Source organism: Amphiprion ocellaris, chromosome 2 (assembly GCF_022539595.1).
Source record: "Amphiprion ocellaris isolate individual 3 ecotype Okinawa chromosome 2, ASM2253959v1, whole genome shotgun sequence".
NCBI lineage: Eukaryota > Metazoa > Chordata > Actinopteri > Pomacentridae > Amphiprion > Amphiprion ocellaris.
The window spans coordinates 35781682-35807111 of record NC_072767.1 but is presented as its reverse complement, the minus strand read 5'-3'; the positions used below and the strand labels follow the sequence as shown (position 1 = coordinate 35807111).

The following is a 25430-nucleotide window of genomic DNA, read 5'->3' as shown; positions in this document are numbered from 1 at the left end:
AAGTATAAACCAGCGGTTACTCTCAATTCTTAAGGTTTTTTTCGTTTTTTGTCTCTGTCTAAATGAAGACTTCTGACCCTGGGAGACTGAGCAAACGCACCAACCCGGTTTAACCCGGAAGCAGATTCACACAGACTGGATGGTAACGTGTAGCTCATGTTCTGCTGTCTTCTGCATTATTTTCTTTTCTGACTAACTTAGTGGTATGTTTTCAGCAGTTTACTCTAGATAATGAGGTGAATAAATGGCGGATATCATAAATTCAGAAAATGAAGGAGATCTTCAGGCTCAAGTAAGCTCGAAGTCTTTGCTCTGATATACTTTCAGATAAAGTTAAGTCTTCTCTCTGGACAACAAGCAGTTTCTGGGTGTGTTTTAACTCATTGTGGGTTCATTTTTACTGCAGTCTAAAGTCCAGGACCACTATGGAAACAATACAAGAATGACTACAAGGAGAAAAAACGAAAAAAAAAATCTTCTTTGCAGTATGACACAGTTACAACATCAAAACCTGTTTAATTTCTTTAATAATTCATTTTGGGGGAAAAAAGAACAACAATAGAGACAGTATGTGTAATATGTTCCCAAGTGCCCATAGGTGTTACATGCTTTAAATATTTACTGCTGTTTATATATTTACAACCTTAATAAACCAGGTGTTTTTCAAACTACCCTACACAAACTGTAGAAAGAAGTTTCACCATGCTGAATGTATCTTCCAACCTGCTCCTCTGTATACCATGTATGAGCCATGCTGCATTTGTTTTATAGATCAGGTGTGTTATATTTTCCTTTCAATCTCTCTTGTTCTGTGTAAACACAGCCTGCAGTTCACCTGCAAACTCAGAGTTTTTGTCATGTGACTGCTGGTTGCAGTTGAGTCAGTCAATTTTTCATTATCTGGTGCAAATGGTTAATTTTTGGTGAATAGAATAAAGGGATTTTATTGAAATTGCACAATTTTGGCTTGTTTTTGGTAATTTTTCCTGATGGAACTGTACATCAAACAAAATATGTTCAGATACAATCGGAAAGTTAAAAAATATATGCTTTTTTTAAAAACAGTTTGTTGCCCTAATAAATTGTATAATTTCGTATAATTTTGGCAAGTTTCCATTTAAAGCCGCCAGGTTTTGGCATTCAAAGGGTTATGCAGATGTGGCAACTTCTATTTTAGTGTCTAATTGTTGCAGTATTATAAGCCCAGTAGGAACTGTTGTGTACAGATGTGACAAACATAGTGGTGGTATTTATAATTAAAATGCACATGCACAAACAGACAATAGAATAAGAAGAAACTCACACGCGCACACACTGAAAGTTGCTCCCAAGATGTCTGGATTCATTAACACATATGCAAGTGATGTTTGAAGCTCAGCAGGTGCTACAAGATGCGCAACAAGCTACGCATCTTCACATAGTGCAGCCAACGGTGCAGGACAGAAAAAGTTAAAAGACGTAAATTAACACCATCAACAAAACAAAGCTTATTTATACTCAGGGCCTTTGTCATCCAGTGTGTGTCTCTCACACTTTGCTGTGGCATGCAGGTCACAGCATCCAATTTTGTGGAGAAAATTAACATTAACAACAATTATTGCTGTTCTGGAAGTCTTTTTGCAATCCTCAGAGACTTCAAAAAAAATATGTGAATGCTGTTTTGTATGACAATATACAATACAGTGTAACATGATAAAACAGACTTTTCATCTATCTCTGGAGAACAAACATATATTGGGAAAACTAAATATCTTTTTTTTTTGCATAGCAGGTGAACATTTCTTTCTAATCCAGAGCGTTAGAAGAGCTTCTGGCGGTCTTGTTAAAGCAAAATTGTTCAACCGATGCACCATCTTGCTTAAAGTTAAAGTCCCTCTCGATTAAAAGTCATCGATTAAAACCGTAAAAACTTCATCTCTGTGTATCGCAGTTGTATATTTCGAAGACTTTTCCATTGACATGATCCCTGACTGCCTTAAAATGGCTGAGATATAAATGAGTAAAGTTCCTGTCTCTTTTTCCATCCACCTCATCACCACTCACTGCAGCTCAAGCACAGCAGCTCACCTATGACTCTGCTCAAACGCTGTACCGCTACTTTACGCTACATGATAGCATGTTTTAATATTGGAACCATACATATTCAAATTGGAAACAGATTCTGAAGAAGAAAAATAATAAATTGGTTCTTTAGGTTTGTTACATATGAAGTCTGTGGTTTAGGATTGCCATTGGTCCACTGCAGTTTAAATGTGAAAATGCTGTGATGTCTTTGAGTATATTAAAACACCACATGGCCATGTTAAGTATGAGGAAAAGAAAGTTTTCTGGAGGGAGTCTTTAGAGGAGAAGATGGACACTACTATCTTGTCTTTCAGCTGCAGGAAATTGTGAGGTGGTCTAATGCTGACAGGAATTGCCCCATAATCTGTCTTTTTAGCTTTTCTTTTTCCATTTTGCTGTGGGATCTGACAGCTTTGACCAGGACAGTAACTAGTTGGAGAGGAGAAAACTGCCACTTGATGAGGACATTGAGAGAGGAGAAAAAAGACCTTCCCAATGGTTTTTCGGGGCTGCTCAGAAGTACCTACTCTGGAATCTACTTTTTCTTCTCTAAAAAGCCCTAAGGAGACTCTGCTGGGCTGGTTTTTGCAGTTGATACTTGCACAAACATTGGCGCTGCACCAAAACAGTTTAAAAGTTCCTGCAGGAACCAAGAGGCAGCAGACTGTTAGCATAGCTTAGCTTAGCATAAAGACTGTAAGCACAAATGAATTTCTGGGCCTGTTAGACATTATATTTCATTTACTGGAATCCATAAGTTACACAAATTTGCGAAAATATCTATTCCCCCTATCATAGGAAGTTATGTGTTAGATTATTTGTTTGGCTGTGAAATTACTGGTCTTGACCCAATAAATCATAAATGCTAATTTTGAGGCATTGTTGTCTTCTCACAGAGCCAGATTAGCTTTACCTGCTTCTAATCTTTATGCTAAGCTAATTAGCTAAACTAAGCTAATTATCTAATCTAACTCTGCCAAATAGTGAACATTTCAGAAAATGTAGAACTACTTTAAACAACAGAAGAAAGTAGCTTTGTGACTCAGTTACAATAATACATGGAAATCACAAACTGAGGCTAATTGTAGTTCAGTGTTGAAATTATTAGCTTTTGATGCTTTGTATTTTTACTAACATATTATGTTAGACATTGCTGCTCCAAATGATGTGATGACTTCATGGATTAATCCATAATTAATGTCTGCAGACTGATATGATTAATGTTTTTGCTTTGTTATTGTTTCTTCATTTAGATTGAAGAGGTCGAGGCTTTGTCTGCTATCTATGGTGATGAATGGTGCGTGATAGATGAGGCATCCAGGATATTTTGCATCAAAATATCCAATGACTTGGAGGAGCAAAAGCTGACAGCGTGTTTGCAAGTACAGAAAAAACAATAATATCATGCACATCAATCACAAGTGTCAGTCATTGCAGTCTCATTTTAATCCAGTTTATGATGTTTTCCTCATTGATCAGATAATTCTCCCTCCTGATTATCCAAGTGCAGCTCCGCCCATCTACCAAATCAAGTAAGTCCATTTGCCTTTCAAATTTAATATGGAGGAGCATCCCCCTCAGAAACCCACTCCTCATCCTATTCAATAACCCCAGTGTTTGTTCTCGTCTTTTGTAGTGCAGCATGGCTGCGAGGCCTTGAGAGGGCCAAATTGGCAAACAGCCTAGAAGACCTCTATGTGTGAGTGCTTCTCGTAATTTATGACTTCATGAGGAGATACCGTGGAGCGATAGCAGCCACAACAAAAGCCTTTCATTATTGTTTCCACCGTACAATATCTCTGTAGTGTGTGTGTGTGTGTGTGTGTGTGTGTGTGTGTGTGTGTGTGTGTGTGTGTGTGTGTGTGTGTGTATTAGAGGATCCACCCTGACATGGAAACATTTAAATTTCAACAGGGAGCACATTGGGGAGAGCATCCTCTACCTCTGGGTGGAAAAAATTAGAGATTTCCTCGTGGAAAAATCCCAGAGCTCCGAAACAGGTGAGGTGTGGAAAATGAAATTCATGCTTGAGGCCACACTACATAATGACTTAAAATGACACTTGATAGACGTTTACCAGTCCGGGAGAGTTTGCTGTGTAAAACTGAGAGCATTTCCTTGCACTCACCAGCTTCAGCTGAACATTGGCTAAGCACACTCCAGGTTTTACTGCTGCCCCTGTTGAACTTTCTGCCTTCGTGTGTCACATCTGTGGCTTAAAATATTAGTTGTGGCCGAAGTTTTTTTAAAACAATGGGCATTAATATTTCTCTCAGGCACAAGCTGGTGCTCAAGGATGAAACCTGGTGAGGGCTGTAAACTGTTTCCCGTTGACCTTTCGGTTTTTTGTAAGGATAGCTTGACAGAATAACCCTTTAAAATGATTTTAAACATGCACATGATGACTGCGTACATTATATCATGCTACAAGAGGCCTTTCTGCACAGCAAGTGTTACAGTTAACTTTGAAAGGACAAAAGGTGGTTGAAGCACACTGATTAATTCACAGCCGTACAATTAAAGGTGGTGATTTAATCAGTGTGCTCCAAACACCTTTTGTCCTCTGCAAGTTTGCTGTCCTCAAGCTGAGAGATGCTTGACTTAGCTGCAATTTAATGGAAGGTGGGCGAAGAAACCTGTTTTTATTAGTGTTAGAGTGGCCAGCCACACATGCATGTTTGATATTACAGATACGAATCTATGCTAATCAGTCCAGCTGTCTACCCAGCCAATATAACAGCTCGTGTTGCACTTGGGGTGTCTGTCCATGAACTCAACCTGAAGCTAATTTTGCTGCTATTTTCCTGTGTTTTGCATGTGTAACTACAATAATTGTGTATTGGACTCTTCCAAAATGTATCACGTCTATAGTGTACGTGAGCCTTTGTAGTTGCACATGCAGCAGCATTGTTTGTGTGTTGCTGGTCAGAGCTCCAGGGCTCTTTGTGGGCCCTCCAAACTCCTAAAGCCCCGAGCACACTGCTTCAACTTCATGGATATATTAAGTAGAAATGGAAACTTAATTTGCAGATGGTACCCATTCAGCTGAATGAGACTTGCTTGCTTGGAGCATGGGTCAAAACATTTTTTTAGCTTGTGGGTTTGCTTCCACCTCCTGCTGCTCCTGCTGTTCCCATCGAGCCCCTCACAAAGCTACGTCTCAGTTTTACAAATTGGATGCCTCTATGAATTAAAAAATCATGACAAAAACAGTGAAGTCCATTGCAATACTACAAGCAACCACTAAGACTAACTAACAGCAAGGCTGAGGGGCAGTGCACTCCCCCAGCTCTTTTAATACATCCACATTCATGTAAAAAAATCAGACTCCGTACAAAGATGAAGATAGTAAGTGATCATCTACTGGTTGAGCTTGAATTTCGGATAATGACTTTATGATCAATAACATTTTTTCCTTTTGGACCCAGGACCCTTCAAATATGAGAAGTGGGGTGGAGTTAAACACTTAGTCATCACCTAGTGACCCTCAGTGGTATTGCACCTTAAGAGACTTCCACACTGGCTTTAATTTTAAACTGTGGTTGTTGCTTCTTGTGATTTAAATCCTCACTGGCCTGCTGCTGTCATGGGACGACCTGTGTTTATGGTTGACGTTTAGCAAATGGTCAGTTCCACACTTTCCAACAAGATAGAGTAAATGATAACATCCACAACTCGACCTTGATAAAAAAAAAAAAAAGTCAATTATTAGATCAAATGTTTCCTTCAGTATACATCTAAATGTGTCTTCCATCCATGTTCAGGTGAGATGCTCCTCCATTAGCAACACAACTGTCTGGTCTGCTCTGAAGCCGTGATAAGATGAGCACAAAGGCCTGTAGTGGCATTAAAAAACTCTCCCTGACATTGAGCGACTGCACTGAATTAAGATCAATATCTGTTTAATGCCTTCTCTTACCCTGGCAGAATCTTTTGAAGTGTAAAAAGACTAAAAGGTACCGAAATTAAAGATTTTGTGTCACAGTGAATCAAGTTTTCTGGAGGGGAGGGGCAGTGATTCTGGCCTGTCTCCATTATCTAGCCCTGAGCAGTATGTAATATAAAGGCAGACAGTGCAGTTTCTTTTGAGCAACAAGCCCGAAAAATATTAACTGTCCTCCCCGTTGTTGCGAGTCATGAGTCCTCTCTGTGAGATTCATGTGGTAGTCAGTATAACTGGTCAGAGCACTTCAGCTCAGATGGCTTATTCATTCAGATGAGAGGCACGTGGTGGGAGAGAGGAAGAAGAACGACAAGGGGGTGATAGGGCTGAGGATGCACACTTCACAGGAAAGGAAATGAAAAGGGAGTAAATATGACAGAGAGGACATGAAAAGTAAAGAGACATAATGGGTGTCACGATGAAGTTTGCATGAATGAACCCACACAGAAAGCAAAAATGATGAAAAAAAACAACTATATTTGTTCATCTACATATGAAACCCACTTTCTTGTAATAAGTTTGGGCAGCTTGTGCATGTGTGGTGAGCATGCACTGAATAAACTGGGCGATGTGCCGATTACTCGACTTCACATTATCATAGCAAGCACAACAGATCTGTACTCAGGTCAGAGCTTTTATTCTAGTCATGTAAAATCTGGCAGCTTTTATTTGCGTCAACTGTTTCTTATGCAGAATATTAAAGCATTACATTGCATTTTTGCTTATTATCAAATGATTATTGTCTTATTATCAAATCTACCCAAACACTGGATTCATTTTACCAGTAGTTACTGTGTATGCAAAGCCTGATAGAGTCTGTTTTTCTGTGCCATGGACCTCTGTTGTTGTCAAGTGTTGTTTTTCTTCTTACCTCTTTTGAAAAGTACGTGATTTTTATGATAATGTTGGATTTGCATATTTCCTGAATAAAAATTATGCCCTTGATTGTAGTTCAAAAACTACTCAGAACACTTCAGTGAGTCTCACTGATACACTGGGTGACATGTTGCTCTGTTTGTTTTGAGTCAATCACACAGACAGAAATACTCCAGAGCACAGAGATTTTAGTATTGTTTGATAAAAACAACATTGTCCAGATGTTGGAGTAAGATTTTTTTTTCTCACCTTTTTTAATGGAAGTACATATTTCTAACCCTTGCTTGAAATGAATATTTTCAGTAGGAACTGACTGATCTGAGGCTGAGAGCTGCACAAAAAGCTGGAAAAGCATTGAGAGATGGAGCAGTGCATTGCTGGTTTTGATATTTTCTCAGGATTTGTTTAGAATAACAAAAAATAATATTTGCATATAGACAGGCCTATCCTTTAACTTGTAAACATTCTGCCAGTGTATATTTCCACATAAATTCTGCCAGGCATTTTATGGAGCTGATTTCAACAATGGACTTACTGTAATCAAATGCTGGAGGGAAATCATGCATCCAGAGCACATTTTGGCCTATTTTTTATCCCTGTGTTGAAAGATACATACAGAACATACACCAGTGAGCCACAACATTAAAACCCTCTGACTGATGTTGTGTAGATCGCCCTTGTTTCGACAAAGTGGGTCTGACTTGTTGAGGTTTGGACTCAAATCTCAATCAAGCATCTGTGTCAGATGCACAAGCACTCAGAGGTCAAGTGTTGTGTATCTGACTCAGATTCTTGATTGAGATTTAAGGAATTTCGAGGCCAAGTCGACACCTTGACCTCTCTGCCATGTTCCCCAAACAATTCCTGGACAGATTGTGGGAGCATTATCCTCCTAAAAGAGGCATCAGTGAATCCAGTTGGCATTACCAGGTGTGTGTAGTCTGCAGCAGTGAGTAGGTGGGTGGATTGTGTCAAAGTAGCATCAACATGAATGTCACGACCTGAAGTTACCCAGCAAAATGTTTCCCAGAGCATCTGGCCGCCTCCCATAGTGCATCCTGCTGCCATCACTGCCCCGGGTAAACGACGCATAGCAAGCAGCCGTTGACATGATAGGAAAGAAAACATGACTCACCTTCTTCCATTGTTCCATGGCCCAGTTCTGATGCTCACATCAACACGTTGCAGGTGCATTCGGCAGTGGAATGAAGTCAACTTGTGCACTGCTTGATCTGATCTCGCTACAATGCACTGTCTCACCTGGAACATTTCTATCATGGAAAGTCTGTCCTGGTTGATATAGCGACATCTATAACTCCTGGTGGTAACAGCAATGTGTCTTTATACTGATAAACAACAGGGTATTGTCATTTTATAGAATTTAGGCAATATCTGGCCTTTTTCCTTCTTTCTGTGACCTGATTTCATGTTTCACGGGGCCTGAGTCTGGAAACAGCGGGGAACAGTGAAAGTTGGTCACGTTGTTGAGAAGTTTTAGGTCTGCAGAATATTGGAACAAGCTCTAAAGGCTTGTTCCATTACTCCTTGCAATGCTTTATAATGCTTTGCTGTCAAAAAATGCATGAACAGACTGTTGTTTTGTTTCGCTGACACCTTTTTGATGAACAGTAGCATGAACAACAGTGCTCAGCTCTCTGACAAACAGTTTGCATTTCTAGTTACAACTTCCTAATATGGTGCATTTCCAATCAGGCTACTACGCTCACTGTATTACTGTAACACCAAATCATCATATCATATTTGATAAAAGGGAAAACAGACCAGAGTTATTGATCTGCAGTTCATTTGTAGATTTATTACACCACACAGAGGAGCTACAACAAACCAAGCTGGTCTGGTTTGGTCTCATATGTTTGATTATCACCTGATTCTCACCTCCTATCATGTGTGCATCTCTGCATTGTATGTGTGATTTTTCTTGCAGGCTTTTTGCAGTCTTTGTTTTTGCTACATCTTGTACCAAGCTACTTATGAGACTTCACATACTGACCATCTCTTTAATGACCCACAAGATCTAACTGACCCATAAGGTTTTTTAATATATGCCAATATCAGTACAGTTTATTAATTTGGTTTTCACTCTCCTAAATAAGTACCACTATTATATTTTAGCTTCTATCATTGTTTTTTTCAGAACTAAATATATGCAACCATATAGTTTTGGCACCCTTGACTTACACTTGAACATAATTTCTACCAAAAATAAGGTTAATTAACTCATATTACACCAGTTCAGCAGTTTTAAAGTGACGCTGCAGCACGAGGAAATGTTCACTTTGCATTGACAGTTGCATTCGTAACCAAGTACAATATTTTTCCTGAGAAAGTCGCCTCAGAAACCCACTTCATAGTTCTGTTGGTCCCTTTACGCTGCTAAAACTCCTCTAACCCGGTGGGGCATGGACACAGGACCTCTAGGGATGTCCTGCAGCACCGGGATGGTAGCAGTGAATTCTGTGAGTCCTGTAGGTTGCAGGGCGGGACCTACCTAGATCAGGCTTGTCCAGGCAAATCTCACAGATGCTCAGCAAGATTTGAATCTGGGGAATGTGGAACCTGGGTGAACACCTCAGCTCTGTCGTGTTCCCAGGCCGCTCCTGAGCAGTTTTAGTTGTGTGTCCGGGTGCATTAAACTGCTGAGGGTGGTGGATGGCATCAAGGACTGCTGTTTCCATGGGAGGTGGGGAAGTGGGAGGGTTGCTTGACCGACAATGTTTAGGTGGGTGGTACATGTGAAACATCCACTTTAATGTCAAGGTTTCTCAGCAGAACATTGCATTATAACAAGAGGATCGATGTTTTTCACTTCACCTGTCAGTGGTCATAATGTTATGCCTGATTGGTGTGGATAAATGTTGCTCTACTTTCAATAAAGATGTAGGCGCGGTCACTGTTGAGTTCCATCTTTCACCTACAGATAGTGACCTAACTTCTATATCTAGATGAAAATCTTTAGATGTTGCCACTTCAAGGTTTTCAGCAGTTTTTGCTACTGTAGCTCTTCTTTGGAATGGGACCACACAGGCCGGTCTTTGCTCCCGGCATGCTTCACTGAGCCCATGACCCTGTCTCCGGTTCACCAGGTGTCTTTCTTTGGATCACTTTTGATATGTACAAACCACTCTATCCCAATACCACACTTCAAGAGCTGCCCTGCTGGAAAAGCTCTGACCCGCTCGTCTAGCCATCACACTTAGGCCTTGTCAAAGTTTTTTCACGTCGGCTTCAAAAGGCCGCAGTTTGCTTGCCGTCTAATATATCCCACCACTTGACAGGTGCCGTTGTTCAGAGACAGTAGATGTTTTATTCTCTTCACTTGTCACTAGTTTTAATGTTGTGCCTGATCAGTGCATATGTCCATGAATGATCAGCCGATTTAGGCTGTGCTTAAACATAGTCCACCTTTGTTTCCATAACAACATGGCACTAATTTCAGCTCACCTTCAGATCAGCTCTTTGTGTCTCATCTCCCTGCTCTGTAGTCAGATATGTTTCAATTACTCACTTAGTTCAAACCTCTCTCAATAATCAGCAAATTCCTTTTTCAGAAGCCATGTCAGCATCTCCAAGTATTTTATCATCTATGTTAAGGTCATGTAAAGGCAATTGAGAGATAATTTGCTCATTTAAAAAAAATAAATTAACCTTTATTTTGACAAAGCATAACATTTCTTACTTGTTTCAGTGGATCAACCAGAAAATGTGAACGTGACTGCTGAGGAAGACGAGGATGATGATGAAGACTTACCAGATTTCAGGACTCTGAAACTGAACACAGAAAATGCTCATCTCTTCATGGATAAGGCAAATGGTACTGCACTGGATTTAATTATGATAACATCAACCTGTCTGTCTTATTATGAACAACACATTTATCTTCTAGATGAAGAAGTACCTCCAATAAAACATGGAAATCCCATCACAGACCGACGCAGCACCTTCCAGCCCCATTTGGCACCTGTGGTGACCCCCAGACAGGTACCGCTCGGCTAAGTTTTGTTTTTTTTGCTACAAACTTTTAGTACAATAAAAATAATTCACTAAATATATAGCTGCAACAAGATCTTTGAATTTTTGAATGCTGATATGAGATTCAGCAGAAATAACTTGATGAGGGTCTTGCAGGGAGAAGGATGTCAATCTGTAAATTTACGCAGCGGTTTCATGAGCTGAAACATTATCAGGCTCCTTCCGGAATACAAATCTGGCTCTCCTGCAACATACCAGCTCATCTTAAAAGCTTCCACCTGCTGAAAGGTGCTATTTAGAAAAAAAAGGTCCCTACAGAAACATCTGTCTTCCGTTAAGCACGTGAACTGAATAAAAGGAGAACTGGAAAGGATTTACATATTTTTATGTTCTGTCCTCAAAGTGTTCAGTACAACCAAAGACTTAATTAAGAAAAAAAACAAGAAACGCTTCACTGAGAGTAAATTACTTGAAAAAAAATCCATTATAGCTTTATTTATTTGTTTTTAGAGTCACTATAAGAGCCCGAAAATGTTCATTGTTGACTTTTAGAAGTAGCTCACTGTTATAGAATTTTCTTTGCTTTGCAACGTTTTTATTTTATTATTACATTTGTTTCCCAGTCTATATAGTGGACATGCATTCTTACTAACAGCCAGTAGAGGGCAACTCCTCTGGTCTGATTGTATAGAAGACTATGAGAAAATGAACCTGTTTCTCAGTTGATTTGTTACCTCAGTATGCATTTTCATGACATGTTTCTGGTCAAAATTGTCAGTTTCAAGTCTCCTTACACACAGCATTATGTTTATTTAGTAATGTATGGTCCGATTTAGAGGAAGATAAATGATAAAGCAGGACACGTTTTAAGATGTGGCAAGAATGTGATCGACAGGTTGCTAGCATATGGGTATATTGAGTTTTGAGTCAGATCAAACTTGCGCCAGTTACATCTGAAAGCATCATGAAAAAGTATAGGGGGGAAAAAAGGTAATTATAAATTATATATAGACCACCTTGGAATGATATTCTTCATGTTTTAAACAATAAGTTAAAAATAAAGTTTAGTAACTATAAGTAAACCTTGACAAAAAAAACAACTAAATAACATGTTCTAATAATGTTTACTGTTTTAATATTTTTTTTGAAATTATTTATTTATTGTTTATTGAGGTATTTGTATTTTTACACATTTAATTTATGTAAAGAATTTCTTCACAATGTCTTACTAATTTATTTATCACTGAATATGTTGGGAGTCCTCTGAAAAGACTACATTTTACCCAGTTTAAGGAAATAGTTTTCAAAGTTCTTCTCTTTTTAAAAAAAAACAAACAAAAAAAAAAACACTGGACGTGTACATATACCCTCGGCGGCCACTTAGGTACACATGTGAAATCAATACAGTTCCAGAATAAAGATTTTACACTTTATTATGTAATCCAGTCCAATACAACACCACCACGCACAATGGTCTCAGTAGTAAACATAAACTAGAACTTTTTGACTATATGAACAAAAACTGAAAATGTAGACGCTTTGTAAAAGTAGAATTCATGGCAGAGCTGTTGTGGTAGATTGCAGTTCATTTCACAGGTGTACCTGCTAAAGTTGCTGGTGGGTGTATAGATGCATGGAAACAAGCTTTATAATCAGCCTGCGAGGGAAGCAAAAATGAATCAAAGAAATGCAGAGGAGGCATCAAAAACAAATCTTGTTACATGTTAAGCCTTTCAAATCTCCGTTTTATTTATATGAGATGTGATTTACCCTCATAAACAGTTGACTAATACCGCTTTGTGCATTAGTCAGCAGCGCCAGACAGCACGTTGACCTCAGAAGTTGTCACCAAGCATCATTTTTTCAGTTTATAGCTCACACTGTGCTGAAGCAGAGTGCACAACAACAGCTTTGTGTCAGTGGTTTTAAATAGTAGACTGCATGTAAGAGTGGCAAAGGATACACTTCACCTGTCATGTGTTGCAGGTTAAAATGGTCCTGGAGAAGCTGTACGAAAACAAGAAGATTGCGAGTGCCACCCATAATATTTATGCATACAGGTTGGTTTTACAGCATGTGATCTAACATCCTTCATGACTATAGTATGTAATAATTATGCTAATGCCCTCGGAGTTATGTTATGGTGTGTCTTAGTGGCTCATTAGTGGAGAAGAACATGAGATAAGTAAAGATTCAAAACCCATCCGTCTTCTCTAAAGGGCACATTACTGCAATTAAAGGTCAACAAAAAGTACCCGAGAATATTAAGGCTTTTTGACAGTACCGTGCTGCGTTTGTGTGTGTGTGTGTTTGTGTGTGTGTGTGTGTGTGTGTGTGTGTGTGTGTGTGTGTGTGTGTGAGTGTGTGGGTGTGTGTGCTCGTGCGCGCCCGAGAGTTTTCTTAGCGTGGTTTAATGAGGTCGATGTTGAGCTGCTGATGCACTGCCTGGGTGGTCATTACTCACAGGGAGGAGATGTTGACATTTGAAACACTTAAAAAACTTTTCCGGTGAAGAGGCGGCCAGTGTCACGGTGTCATTCTGCAAACAAAAAAGTATCTTCATGCTCCCCCTGCCTAATACCGAGTTGCTGGGTCTGTTTCTGTTGTAGGATTTACTGCGAGGACAAGCACAGCTTCCTGCAGGACTGCGAAGACGACGGCGAGACGGCTGCAGGGGGGAGATTGCTCCATTTGCTGCAGGTTATCATTTCATTGAGAAAAATTGTCACCTTAACCCGAACAGATCACTCTTTGTTCTGCATGCTAAGCTGCACGTCTGGACTGATAAATTAGTCAATGCAGATTGCACGAAGCTTTTGCCCGCCATTCATATCACAACCACATTGTTAAATCTGTTGCCCGTGCTCAGCTTTCTTGTGGCTTTCTCATGTTTAATTGGTGTTCTGTTCTAAGCTGCCATGTTCATTCTCACATTCTGCATAATTGGGACTCTGCTGTGGTTTTTAAACTGGGATTGTTACCAGTGAAGTTTTCCACAGACTATTGTAAGCATTTGAAGAGATATATTGTATTAAAGGGGATGTGACTTCAATAACAGTATATACTAATAGTAAAATTCAACACTAAAGATATAGGGATTTTCCTATTATTGTGTAGACATTGCCATTAAAAAATTAAAGTAATTCACAGGGTGTTAAGCTGAAACATTTTAGAGTTAGCAGAAATGCAATTTTTTTTTTGTTTTTGCTAGGGTATGCCATGCAAATGTTTTACATGATCACATAGATAGTAGGTAACAGAAAAAAAAGCCAGGACTTCAAACGAGCCATCCCAGGCATTCCAATGCAGTTTTTCTGAGGAACTCGATAACTTAAGATCCTATGAAAAAGGACAGTTAACTGCACCAAGAGTTTTGAACAACCAAAGCAGATGAGGCCTTTTTCACATAAGACATCATGCAGAGGTGTGAAAAATATAATAAATGATGACTGAAGAACATTTAGCTGCTCCAGTTCCAGTGTTCTGCAGCCACCGTATTAGTACCCATGGGGACATTTTGTGATGGTGTATCCTAAGTACAAAAGGATTTTTGGTCAAAGCAACATTTTAATTAAAGCACAAAAAAAACAAAGACACTGTAGATGTTTGATACATTGTGACGCAGGGCTGCAGTTATTAATTCATCTCAATAATAGAATTATTCTAGTTAATTTTGTAATTAGTCTGAAAATGTGTGTGGATGAAAGACTAAAGCTGTAATATATTCATTTGTAAAGTGGCAGCTGCAACATATTAAAACTAATTTTGGAGGGTAATAAAAAGCTCCAGGAACACCTTTGAAAATAATAATGAAGATTACATTTTAGAAAAAAAGAAACGCTCTTCTACTATAATGGGTAGTGAAATTTGCATCTACAGTGTTATAGAACATCTGTTTAGTTACAACTATTGCAGTCTTATACAATAATCCTGCACTAAATTCTGTCTTTCTGATGGTTATAGCTCTTATTTTTGTTGAAATTGCTTTCGAGAGGTGTAAATAGCAACCTTTATGAAAGAAGGCTTCAGCACACGGCTGACATATTACTCTGTATTATTTTTAGCCATGTGTACCTTACAAGCCGGCAGCTGAGTTCATACTCTGTGCATCTCGTACATCGATCAGCCACAATACTGAAGCCACCTTCCTATTAATGAGTAGACTCCTCTTGTGCTGCTAGAACATTTCTCACCCAGGAGGCCTTTGACACAGAACCTTCAGGGATGCCTGACAGTAAAACCTTTGGGACCTGTGGGCCGTTGGTGTTGGGGATTGAGGGTGTGCTCGGTCTGCAGAAACGATGAAGTGGGTGGCACTTGTCAAACTAACATCCACATAAATGCCAGGACCCAAAGTTTTTCAGCAGAACCTTGGATTTTAACAAGATGACTAGTGTTATTCACTTCTCCTGTTAGTGGTTTTAACGTTGTGGCTAATCATTTGTGAATGTAGCATTGGAATCCACAACTCACAGCTCTGTGGGGCATTTCTCTATACTAAACTTATGCTCTCACAACTCATATATATATCAGATATAAGGTCTGTCATGTTAGGAGACAGACGTTTGCTTGAAAATGTAGCTATTCAGTTGTTCAAAATGTGTCCTGATGATGGACCCTACAGATTGATGCGTCAACGCTTTTTTGTCCCAAACTGAAATTAATTCAAATTGCAATGATTAAAAGCAACAAATGTCACAAATCCTCATGTTTGGCAAACTGAATTCTGCAAAACTGTGTGAGAACTGACTAAAATATTGACCTCAACTAATCAAACTGTTGTCGACTCTGATAGATTAGGTGATTAAATGAAAGTCTGTTGTTAAATGTCTTTGGTCTGCTCCACAGACAACTCTGAGAATAAAAATTCATACTCCGTATGAAATCAAAACAGTATGTTTAAAGATTCAGGTAACTCTAACAATTATTAAATCATTTTGAAAGCTTCTGACAAACAGCCTATTTAATCAATTTCTTTGAATCTGTTTGATTTTGAGACACTGAGTTGACGTGAAAATACTGCAACTGCTCATCCCCACTGCAGAGTCAAACATTAATTTAGATAATTGCACTTCTTCAGAAAAATGTAAGTACACAGTAACTGAGTCTTCATGGTTTTACAAGGGGAAATGACCATTATAGTGTCACACACACCACTTGTATTTACATAATGTGCCAATGTCCTCTACAGAGAACTTTGGTCCCATGATAGTAATTTCGCACACTTATTAATGCTTTCATTTCACATTTCAAAGAGGCACTTGTCACTAGATCGTGCTGTCAGATGGCACTGTGATTCACACACACCCACATCACACTGAAATGCTACAATTGTCCACACATTTTTTGTTTCCACGTAATATTGAATGAAAGCCAGTAAAAGGTTTCTGACAAAACGAAAAGTTTGCTGTAATCAGACCTCGGCGGTGACTTGTATCAGCTCTGTCACACTCATTACCAGTTGGTGCCGCGTCGCGTCACGGCTTTTCCACATGAGATGCATGACTCATGTCATAGTTCATACTCATTCATAAGGTGACAGCAGTCGTCTACACCAGTGTGACCCTGTTAGAGAGATACTGTATTAGATTCTTGGTGTGGACATCTCAGAATCTGTGATCTGCTGCACTGAATTCAGATGAATCAAGCTTTGACTAATGCAGTGTTCCCTTCCAAAACAGTCAGCCACTGAAAAAACACATCACTCGGCTCAGCTAGTCTTGGCTCTAATTTGCTTAAATTATCTTTTGGAGAAATGAAAAAAAAAATCATGTTGAAACTTTCTAGGTACAAGCTCTCTATTAAATATCTGGAAAGCATGAAAAGTAGTGTCTCTTTGTTTAATGCTTTTTGTAACACCTCAACCCAGGCAGAAAGTACATGTATCTATGACACCTTACATTAACGCTCCAGTAATCATTATTTTTTCCATTAAAAATGGGGCAGAGAACATTGTGTAATGTCAAAGGCCATCACCACCGCTGCTGCTCCCTTTTAGTGTTATGGATGCAATTCAGCATCTCTAAAGTCTGTGTAAAGCACTGAGCTGGTCGACCTGAGGACAAATGCGTTATTAACCAGCCATCCAAATTTGAATGATTAAAAAATGTATAAAATAAAGTTTCAAAATGGTGACAAAATAAGCAGCATTCTCAATTCTATTCAGTCCACATAGAAACATCGTGACCTTCCAGTACTGTTTTACAGAGAGAAACCAGACAGATCCAAATGAATCAATTTGAGCAAACACTTTGGTGACAGTTGGAAGAAAAAAATCCCTTTAAAAAAGAAAAAAACATCTTGCAGTGCCAGGCTCAGGAAAAACAGAACATCTTCCTCGACCGAGGGTAACTTCTCTGCTCTGAAATGCTCAGATTGCATCTGCTGAAGGAGATGAATAAAAGCTTTCACACCAGCCCAAATTAACCATATTAAATGCACAAATGGGCCTCAGTTTCTTTCAACCGAACCAAACAAGTGAAACGTTAAATCACAAGCATGCACTGTACATACAGTATGCAATATGCAGGACAAAGTTAAATACTATAATAAACTGAACACACAGGGTGACTTTCACTCATTGGTGAGCATCTTCTGTGGAAAGATGGCACAAGATGCCAACAGGATGAAAGATGGGGCGATAGACAGTTTGGCCCCAGTCACCAGAAACAGCAGCTGTGTGAAAATCTCAGTCCCCAGTGTAAAATGATCACTGCAGAGGCGGGTGTTGGTTCTTATCCCCAGCTCTCCATCAGAGAGCTAATGGGGAGACAGAATTTGCAAACCAAGCTGTTCTGCAAACTCTGACATTCAGGGAAGATGCATTTGTTAGATGAAAGCACGGCTAACTAGCAATCTAGATTGAAGCAGGTGCAGTAATTTGCAGTCAAACAGAAGAAACACTGAGGTTAATGCGCTTTGGTTTTTTAGTGTTAGCGCTGAAGAAAGGGATAATGAAAAATATGGCTCCACTGTATCATCAAGCTATAATTATGGATATCCTGGCTGATCAAGGCAGTTTTTAATTAATCATTATCGACATAAACCTGAGCCTGACTCTATCATAAATTAGGGTAACTTTCTTAATTACCACAGCATTGTCAGTCCATTGTTGATTCATTTTCAATAGTAACTGAGCACACTTGTCATTTGCCCAGTGTTAACAACACAATTTCAAGCCAAGATCATATTTCAATCAATAAAGCAGCTGTTTCATGCATCAGGGATGCAAAAATGTTATCCTATTCGACCCTGGCATGATTTGACAGAAATGTTCTGACAGGAGGACATTAAGCATCACAGAAGACTTTGTCATGGCGACCCCTTTAGTAGCTGGACCCCTACATTGCTCTCTGCTTGCCAACAAGGATCTGCAATAGCATGTGGAGGCTGCACTTTTAGGACCATATTCTAGGGCTGTACATCTAGAGCCCTCTGTTTTGAGACATACCTCCATGAATGATCGTTACAGTGCACAACTTCTGCTTTTAAAGGCTCATTAGCCCCAAAATACTACATCTTGATGGACAGCAAACAACAGACACACACAGCAAATGACTGCATGCACACACCCTGATCATGTCAACATGCTTTTATCATCTTCTGTAGTTTAATTCATGTGCTTGCTATATTTAACTCTGAGTTGGGCCCCCCAAAATCTCTCAATGGCTCCATTAAATAGATAAGCAAGCAAGCTAAGAGTTGGGGTTTTGTTGATGAGTTGGAGCTAAAACATGAGAGTTTGCAGTGCCTGATTACAAGTTAGAGCAGTTCTTTTAACATTAAATGGACAAACTGAATTCACATTCAGTACTCCCACTATGACTATCATTCATCTTGGCTAGATTTGAGGACATTGCAAGGCGAAAACTATGAGTCCTAGAGGTGGGGTCCTACAACTGTGACCCTGAAAGTGCAGCTTCTGGGTCTGCAGACACACCCTACTCAGGAACTGAATCTCCTCTGGTTGCCAATGTATTAGGCAATAAAAGGCTCTACCTGGTGGCCCAGCCAGGTGTTGCAGCTAATCTTCAATACTTACAGTTTGCATTATCTAGGAATTGGAATCAGATTGGGACTTGGTATCGACTGATCTAAATATATATTACTCTGATCGAGTCAGGCAACATCTGTGATGTTAACTCCTTGACATCTATTGTCGCAAATTCAAAACATACCACTTTCATTCAGACTGCAGCTGAGATAGCGCATCCATTCCCCCAATGCAAGTTTGTGCATATTCGATACGTACCTCAGAACCTTTTGCAAACACTGGTTTCTCGTAGGACCGGTTGGAGTGGGACCTAACTATTATATATCTGTTGTTATTATTATGTATCTTATTTTAGCATCAGCTGGAAAGCAAAAACAGACAAAAAAATTTTTTATTTAATTGTAAATAAATTCAGGCGTCAAGGGGTTAATGTTTTAACAATTTCACCAATTCGGTTTTCATAATATAAGATGTCTGTGATGACGTGCTGCCTCCAAGTGGCCAAAAAATGTGTGTTTTTACATGTTTAAATCAGCATTCTAAATTTTTCAGACAATTTAAAAGGGTGTGCTTCTAAACACAGCTATGAAAGCACATAGTCAGTGCATTTAATTAAAAAACAGACAGCCTAAACTCAGCAGCCTCCTTTCAAATTTGCTTTTCCTAACCCATGTGGACGGAAGAGCAGATTGAATGTCACTCTCAGGTCACTTCCTGCAGCTCACTGAGCTACTGTAACTGAAGCGATAGCATCAGCACTCGTCCTTCTGAGCAACATGCTGATTAATCTTCTACTTGTGATTCTCTCAGCATCCTGAGCAATTTACATGAAGAGCTTTCTTCTTCATCTATTCTCTTCTAATTTCATTCCTCTCCGTGAATCTTTCGTCCCATTTCCTCATTTAGATTTGCTCTTTCTCTCGAGGAATGAGGAGGTGTGAGGTGATGAATAAAAGAAGGATCTGACTGATACTGTTGACCATCCGATGTGGATGAGTTCCCCTAATTGATAGACTATACATTTTGTGCATGTGTTGCAGTCCAGGGTCAAATGCTCCTCTTCATTTTACGGCTATAGTGTGGTGTTTTGGCAAATGTGCTTAGTTGTCACTGGACATTCAGGAAATGTGAAGTTAATCAGAACATGTTAATCCATTCATTTACTTCCAGTTATCTGGGTTGGGTCGTGATGACATCAGGGCGTTCCAGACATTCATCTTCCTTTAACTGACTGTTCCGAACTCCCTCCTGATGTCCGAGGTCCTTACTCTATCCTTAAGGCGGCACCCAGCCAGCCTGTGAAGAAAACCCATTTTGGCTGATTGTATCCCTGACCTCATTCTTTCGGTCGGGGGTTTGGAGCGTAGACTGACTCCTAAGTCAAGATCTTTACCTTACTGCAAAGAAACAGGAAAAACAACCTCTGTTGAAAGTACAAAAAACCCAAAACAATACCTTTTTCCCTTTATTTTTACATTTACACATTATTTCTTGTTTTTCTTTATTTAACAGCAGACCGGTAAAAAAATCTATTTCTGAGGTATTAGACTACAGCTTTGAAAAAGCGAGATTGCTGTTGTCTTTTGAAGATACATAAACTGATTCACTGGCTGCTTTGGAGCAGCACAAATAAGCTCTAAATAAAAACTGATATATTACCCCCCAGTTCAGTTAGCAATTTCTTATTTGCATATCCAGCAGATACACAGCAACATTAGTATTCACTTGAAGTCGTGTCTCTGGACGCTCATTGAATCAGTTCAATATTCACTTTCCTTTTAACAGGGTTTTGCTTCATACCGAATCTTGAGGGAAATATGGAACTCTTTAGCTGCTGAATACTTTGCAGCTAATCGCCAGCTTTAGGGCAGGGAGCGAGGAAAAAAAGCTGCCTGCCTGCTGCTGCCGGGCACTGACATCGATGGGAGCACCAAAACAACAAAGTAACTGGCAGGAAAATCAAAACAACAGCGTTGAAAAATATCAAAATGCTCCAAATAGCTGAGGGGAGCTGCAGAGCTGAGTGATGATTACCTGTGGGTTTGTGACAAGAAACAAGCCCTCTATCACACTCATGTAGTTGTTTAATCTGTTGTTAGTATAAAAAATATATTATAGCAGCTTTAATTGTTAGTTTTTAGGCTTGTATTGCTTTGAGGATTGCATTTATACTGTTTGAGGTCATACTTTTTGTTTATTTCATGGTGTTTTGTGCATATGTATGTCTATGTGTTCCATAATTTTGCATATCATTAAATTTAACTTTAAAATCTTCAATTTCTGAATCTCACCTAAATATGCTCTGGAGCTGCACAAAGATGAAATGAAAATACATCTTCTTATCGAACAAAACAGGGAAATACCCCCAAATGTTGAACCGTCAGGCTGCCAGCTGAGACAGAAACACTTAATGAAGATTCATCCACAATGTCACATCTGGTGTGAAATATTTGGCTGCTTGGAAATAGCTGCCAGTGACGGGTGTTGAGTCACAATTTATTGTCTTTGTCTCTCTCAAATTCACACTCATTTCTCATGTTTCTCGCCACAGATTCTAGACGTGCGTAATGTCATGGTGGTCGTGTCCCGCTGGTACGGAGGCATTTTGCTGGGTCCTGACCGCTTCAAACACATCAACAACTGTGCGAGAAACATCCTGGTGGAGGAGGGATACACTGCCTCCACGGTGAGACACTCTCTGGGCCTTCAACATATCGCTCTGTCATCTTCCAGTGACACATCATCAGTCAAATCTGACTTCACTGCCAGTTCTCTCATGCCAGAAACCACCTGTTATCTTGCAGTCTAATTGTCTCGCACCCTAATATTCGTCCAGTTATTCGGGAACACATGACTGTAGATGAGATTTTCTTTTAATTTTCCTTTCTAGCAGCCAAAGCAGAGTCAGAAACCATGAGTGGTGCTGTCAGTCAGTCCTGTATGTATTTACAGTGAGACATTGGTGTATTATATAAAGATAGAATGTCTGCTCAGCGTGACTTGTGTTTCCACAGTAGCTCTTCAGTAGCTGTCACATTAAAGATATTGGTTCATTTGAAGTGTCTGGTTGCCACATGTTCTGGAGATCAAACGCGCTTTCACTAGCCTGAAGTTAGGTCTCGTCGGCTTTGAAGTCGTCTTTGTGTTCTGCAGAGTTATTCCATTTATAACATGATTGACCTCTGAGTGGCAGCCACAGGTAGATTAAAGGTACAGCAAACCTACTCTTGAAAGTATCCTACTTTAAATCAACCGACTGTAAAAAATGAGCTCTTGATTTGATTCCCATCCTGACAGCAAAGGTTCCGTTCCCCCTGGACATCAAACCCGGATTCTGTGACAGCTTATTAGAAGCGACTGCGAACACATGGAGGATTTACCACCTCTGCAGAAACACTTGTTTTCAGTTCACGAAACACTTCAAAAATTAGGTTTGAATTGATTGAAGTAGAAAACGAGCAGCTCTTATTTGGTTGAGGTCATCAAATGCGTATCTGAAAAACTTTTTGATGTAGAAGGTTAAATAAGCAGACATGATAAATATTGAGATAAAGAGTAAAGCATTTAGAACAGTTTTACTGGTATTAAAATGCCAGAGTGAGTGCATCCTGGGCACATAAGATTGTTAAAAAGGCAGCCATGCGGTGTTTAAAGGTCAAGCTGTCAAGGCATTTTGTCCGCAGTTGAATATTGCAGAAGACAGCACAAGCTGGGCAATAATTATTTACTGGTATTTTTTGTTTATCCACTAGACAGTTCTTCAGAGAGTCGATGGTCAATGAGCATCATTTGAAGGCTACGTTGTTGATGTTATGAGTCTGTAGCTATGCCAGCAACTCTGTACAGCTTCGAGCTCAGTCAGTTAGCATTAACTACAGCTGAGACTGATAGCAATAAATTTAGTTTGTTGGAGGTGTTTGGTCATAAATTAAAGCCAAAATTTGACCTGGTGATGGTGCTACAGAGATAGTGAAAGGAGTTATCACAATTTATCCTGAGGAGAAGAAGAATGCATGAACAAAATTTCATGGCCTTCCATCCAATAAACATGAAAAAATCTCACAAATATCCCAACAATGCTGATACAAGTCTCGAAAGTCATTCTCTGGGGACAATGAATAGTTGTTTTTTTTATTTGACATCCATGCCTTTATTGGACAGCAGACAGAGGAGGGATGACATAAATGGAGGTGGTGATGACAGAAATGAGCCATCAGAGATATAGAAAGTGTTCCCAGCTGGATGCAAATTGGAGGCACTGCCATTCATATTTGGTGCTTTAACCCTCAGATCAGGTTCTCCAATCAATCTAATAGTTGTCAAGGCTTTAAATTGTCAAACAATGTGGTGGACTGACTGACAGGCTGACACTGACGTTGCTAGAGTAAGAGGAAATAGACCAATCAGCCACAAAATTAAAACCACTGACACATGAAGTAAATAACATTTATCAATGTGATATGCTGTTGGGTCCTGGCATTCATGTGGATTCAGATTCTGATTCAGATTCAGATTCAGAATACTTTTGTCCCCAGGGGGCAATTAAAAAGGCACATAGAGCAGGCAGTGCAACAGTGACGTAATAATTAAAGGTTGAAAAACACATGCGATGCTATGTACTGACTAGACAAAGACGCGACTAACAGGACAACACTATAAAAACACTATAAAACACTATAAAAACACCATAAAACACTATAAAAACATGCTCTACAAGCCGACCGGTCAGCCACATGAGCAGCGACCCAGAACTGGAATAGTGATGATGGAACTGGAGTAGTGATGATGGAACTGGAATAGTGATGAAGGAACTGGAATAGTGATGAAGGAACTGGAATAGTGATGTCGCATAGACACGTACCACCCACCTTAATGTTGCAAACCAGGCACAATTCCCCAATAGCAACAGCGCTCTCTAACACCAGCGACTCCCCCAGCAGGGTAATGTGTCCCACCACACCGAAAGACAAAAACTGCTCAGGAATGGATTGAGGAACACAGCAAAGAGCCCAAGGCACAAAGCCGGACTTCAAATTTCCCTTATCCCAATCTAATAGAACATCAGTGGGATACAATGAAATAAGCCTGATCCAAAGAGACCTCACCCAGCACCCTACAGAATCTGTCCCCAGTGTCCCAACTGGACATCCATCGAGATCTCATATCCATGACCTGATAGGTTGGAACTATTTGTGCGGCACGATAGGGACAAAGAATTAGGCAGGTGGTTTTAATCTTGTGGCTGATTGTTGTATATACAAGGAAACAAAATAGGACACACCAGCTTAATCTTCATCTGTGAGGTGATGCTGATGATGGAAACCCAGAACATTTTATTGTTGGATGTCGGGTCAGTTGCTGAAATTTTGTTTCAGTGCTTTATCCTGTCGGTACATTCAAAGGTCTGTCATTGTTTTATAGTGCTCAGAAAAGAAGTGTAAATTAGGAACAGGACATTCAGTTTTGCCACAAGTAAATACAAAATTGAATAAAATGTCTGAATGCTGGATTGAATGGAATATTGTCAGAAAAAAAGAGCTGAATGTTACACATAAAAGGTTGCTACCAGTCACTTTGCACTATGTGGGCTGCTAATTAAAAACAGCAACAAGGCTACTTTCTGTTGACTAAATCTCCAGGGAAACCCCAACCTGAATTGGAAAGGAACATTTTGAACAGCGGACGAGTGTTGGAGACAATTGCAAACACGATGAGTTATTTAAGACAAGTGCGTGAATATTACAACAGAGCCATCAGAGATGTAGAAATTGGCGATGTGGTTTGTCAGTGCAATAATTAGTGGAGGGTGTTTTATAAGAGTACTTAGGGATGCAGTGTTTGATGCAATTATTGGAATACATTAAAACAGTATGGTGCGTGTCAATCAGTGGATTATAATTTGCACATTTGCAGGCACAGCGGGAGTTTGGGCAAAAGAGTGTGTCATGAGCTGGAAAGTAGCACTCGATTATTCAGCATGGGAAAAGCTTTGGCACTATGAAATGGGGTGCTAATGTAACGCAGTCATTAGTCTTTTGATTCTCTGATCCTGTCCTCTTGTTTCACAGGATGAGGCCACCAAATCAGGAGCGAAGACAAAAAGGCCAAAAACCAAGAAGACAAAATGAATTTCAGAAGAAAAACTCAAACACAGGTTCATGGTCTTTGCTGTTTAATGCATCATAAAGCTTGTTTTTAGCCACTTTACACGTGTCTTAGAGAAAAACAATTTCTTGCAGTTACAGATAATTTATTCAGAATAATTTTACAAATGAAATATCAACGAGGAATTTTGAATTGTTATCAGGGATGATTGATTTTCTCTCTGGAATCTATAATTCCACATTTTCTCAGAGAAGCCTTGAAATTAAATGTTCACTAGCAGAAAATGTTTTCATTAAAGCAAACTGTGGGTTGAATATAACTTCAACATCAGCAGAATTTGAAGTTTCTTCATATCCATCAGTGTCACATTTGGATTATTGATCTAATTTCTTGGAAATCATCTTTCCAGACTTGAATCAGCAATTTTGTTCAGCATTTGATCATCATTTTTAAAAAAAT

The 25430-nt window shown here is 39.4% G+C and overlaps 1 protein-coding gene across 2 annotated transcripts; it reads left to right on the top strand.

The window, feature by feature from the left end:
• The first annotated feature begins 114 nt into the window (after nt 1–114).
• Nucleotides 115–25296, top strand: impact (impact RWD domain protein). Of its 2 annotated transcripts, none has more exons than XM_023271862.3 (11): nt 115–292; nt 3318–3446; nt 3544–3596; nt 3701–3763; nt 3979–4064; nt 10590–10715; nt 10794–10882; nt 12860–12933; nt 13483–13573; nt 21418–21552; nt 24935–25296. In XM_023271862.3, exons 1-11 carry the CDS (start codon nt 245–247, stop codon nt 24992–24994), a joined length of 954 nt encoding a protein of 317 aa, XP_023127630.2. In that variant the 5' UTR covers nt 115–244; the 3' UTR covers nt 24995–25296. The 2 variants fall into 2 exon arrangements, with proteins under 2 accessions (XP_023127630.2, XP_023127629.2); XM_023271861.3 differs by having other exon boundaries at nt 117–292; nt 10788–10882.
• The last annotated feature ends 134 nt before the right edge of the window (nt 25297–25430 follow it).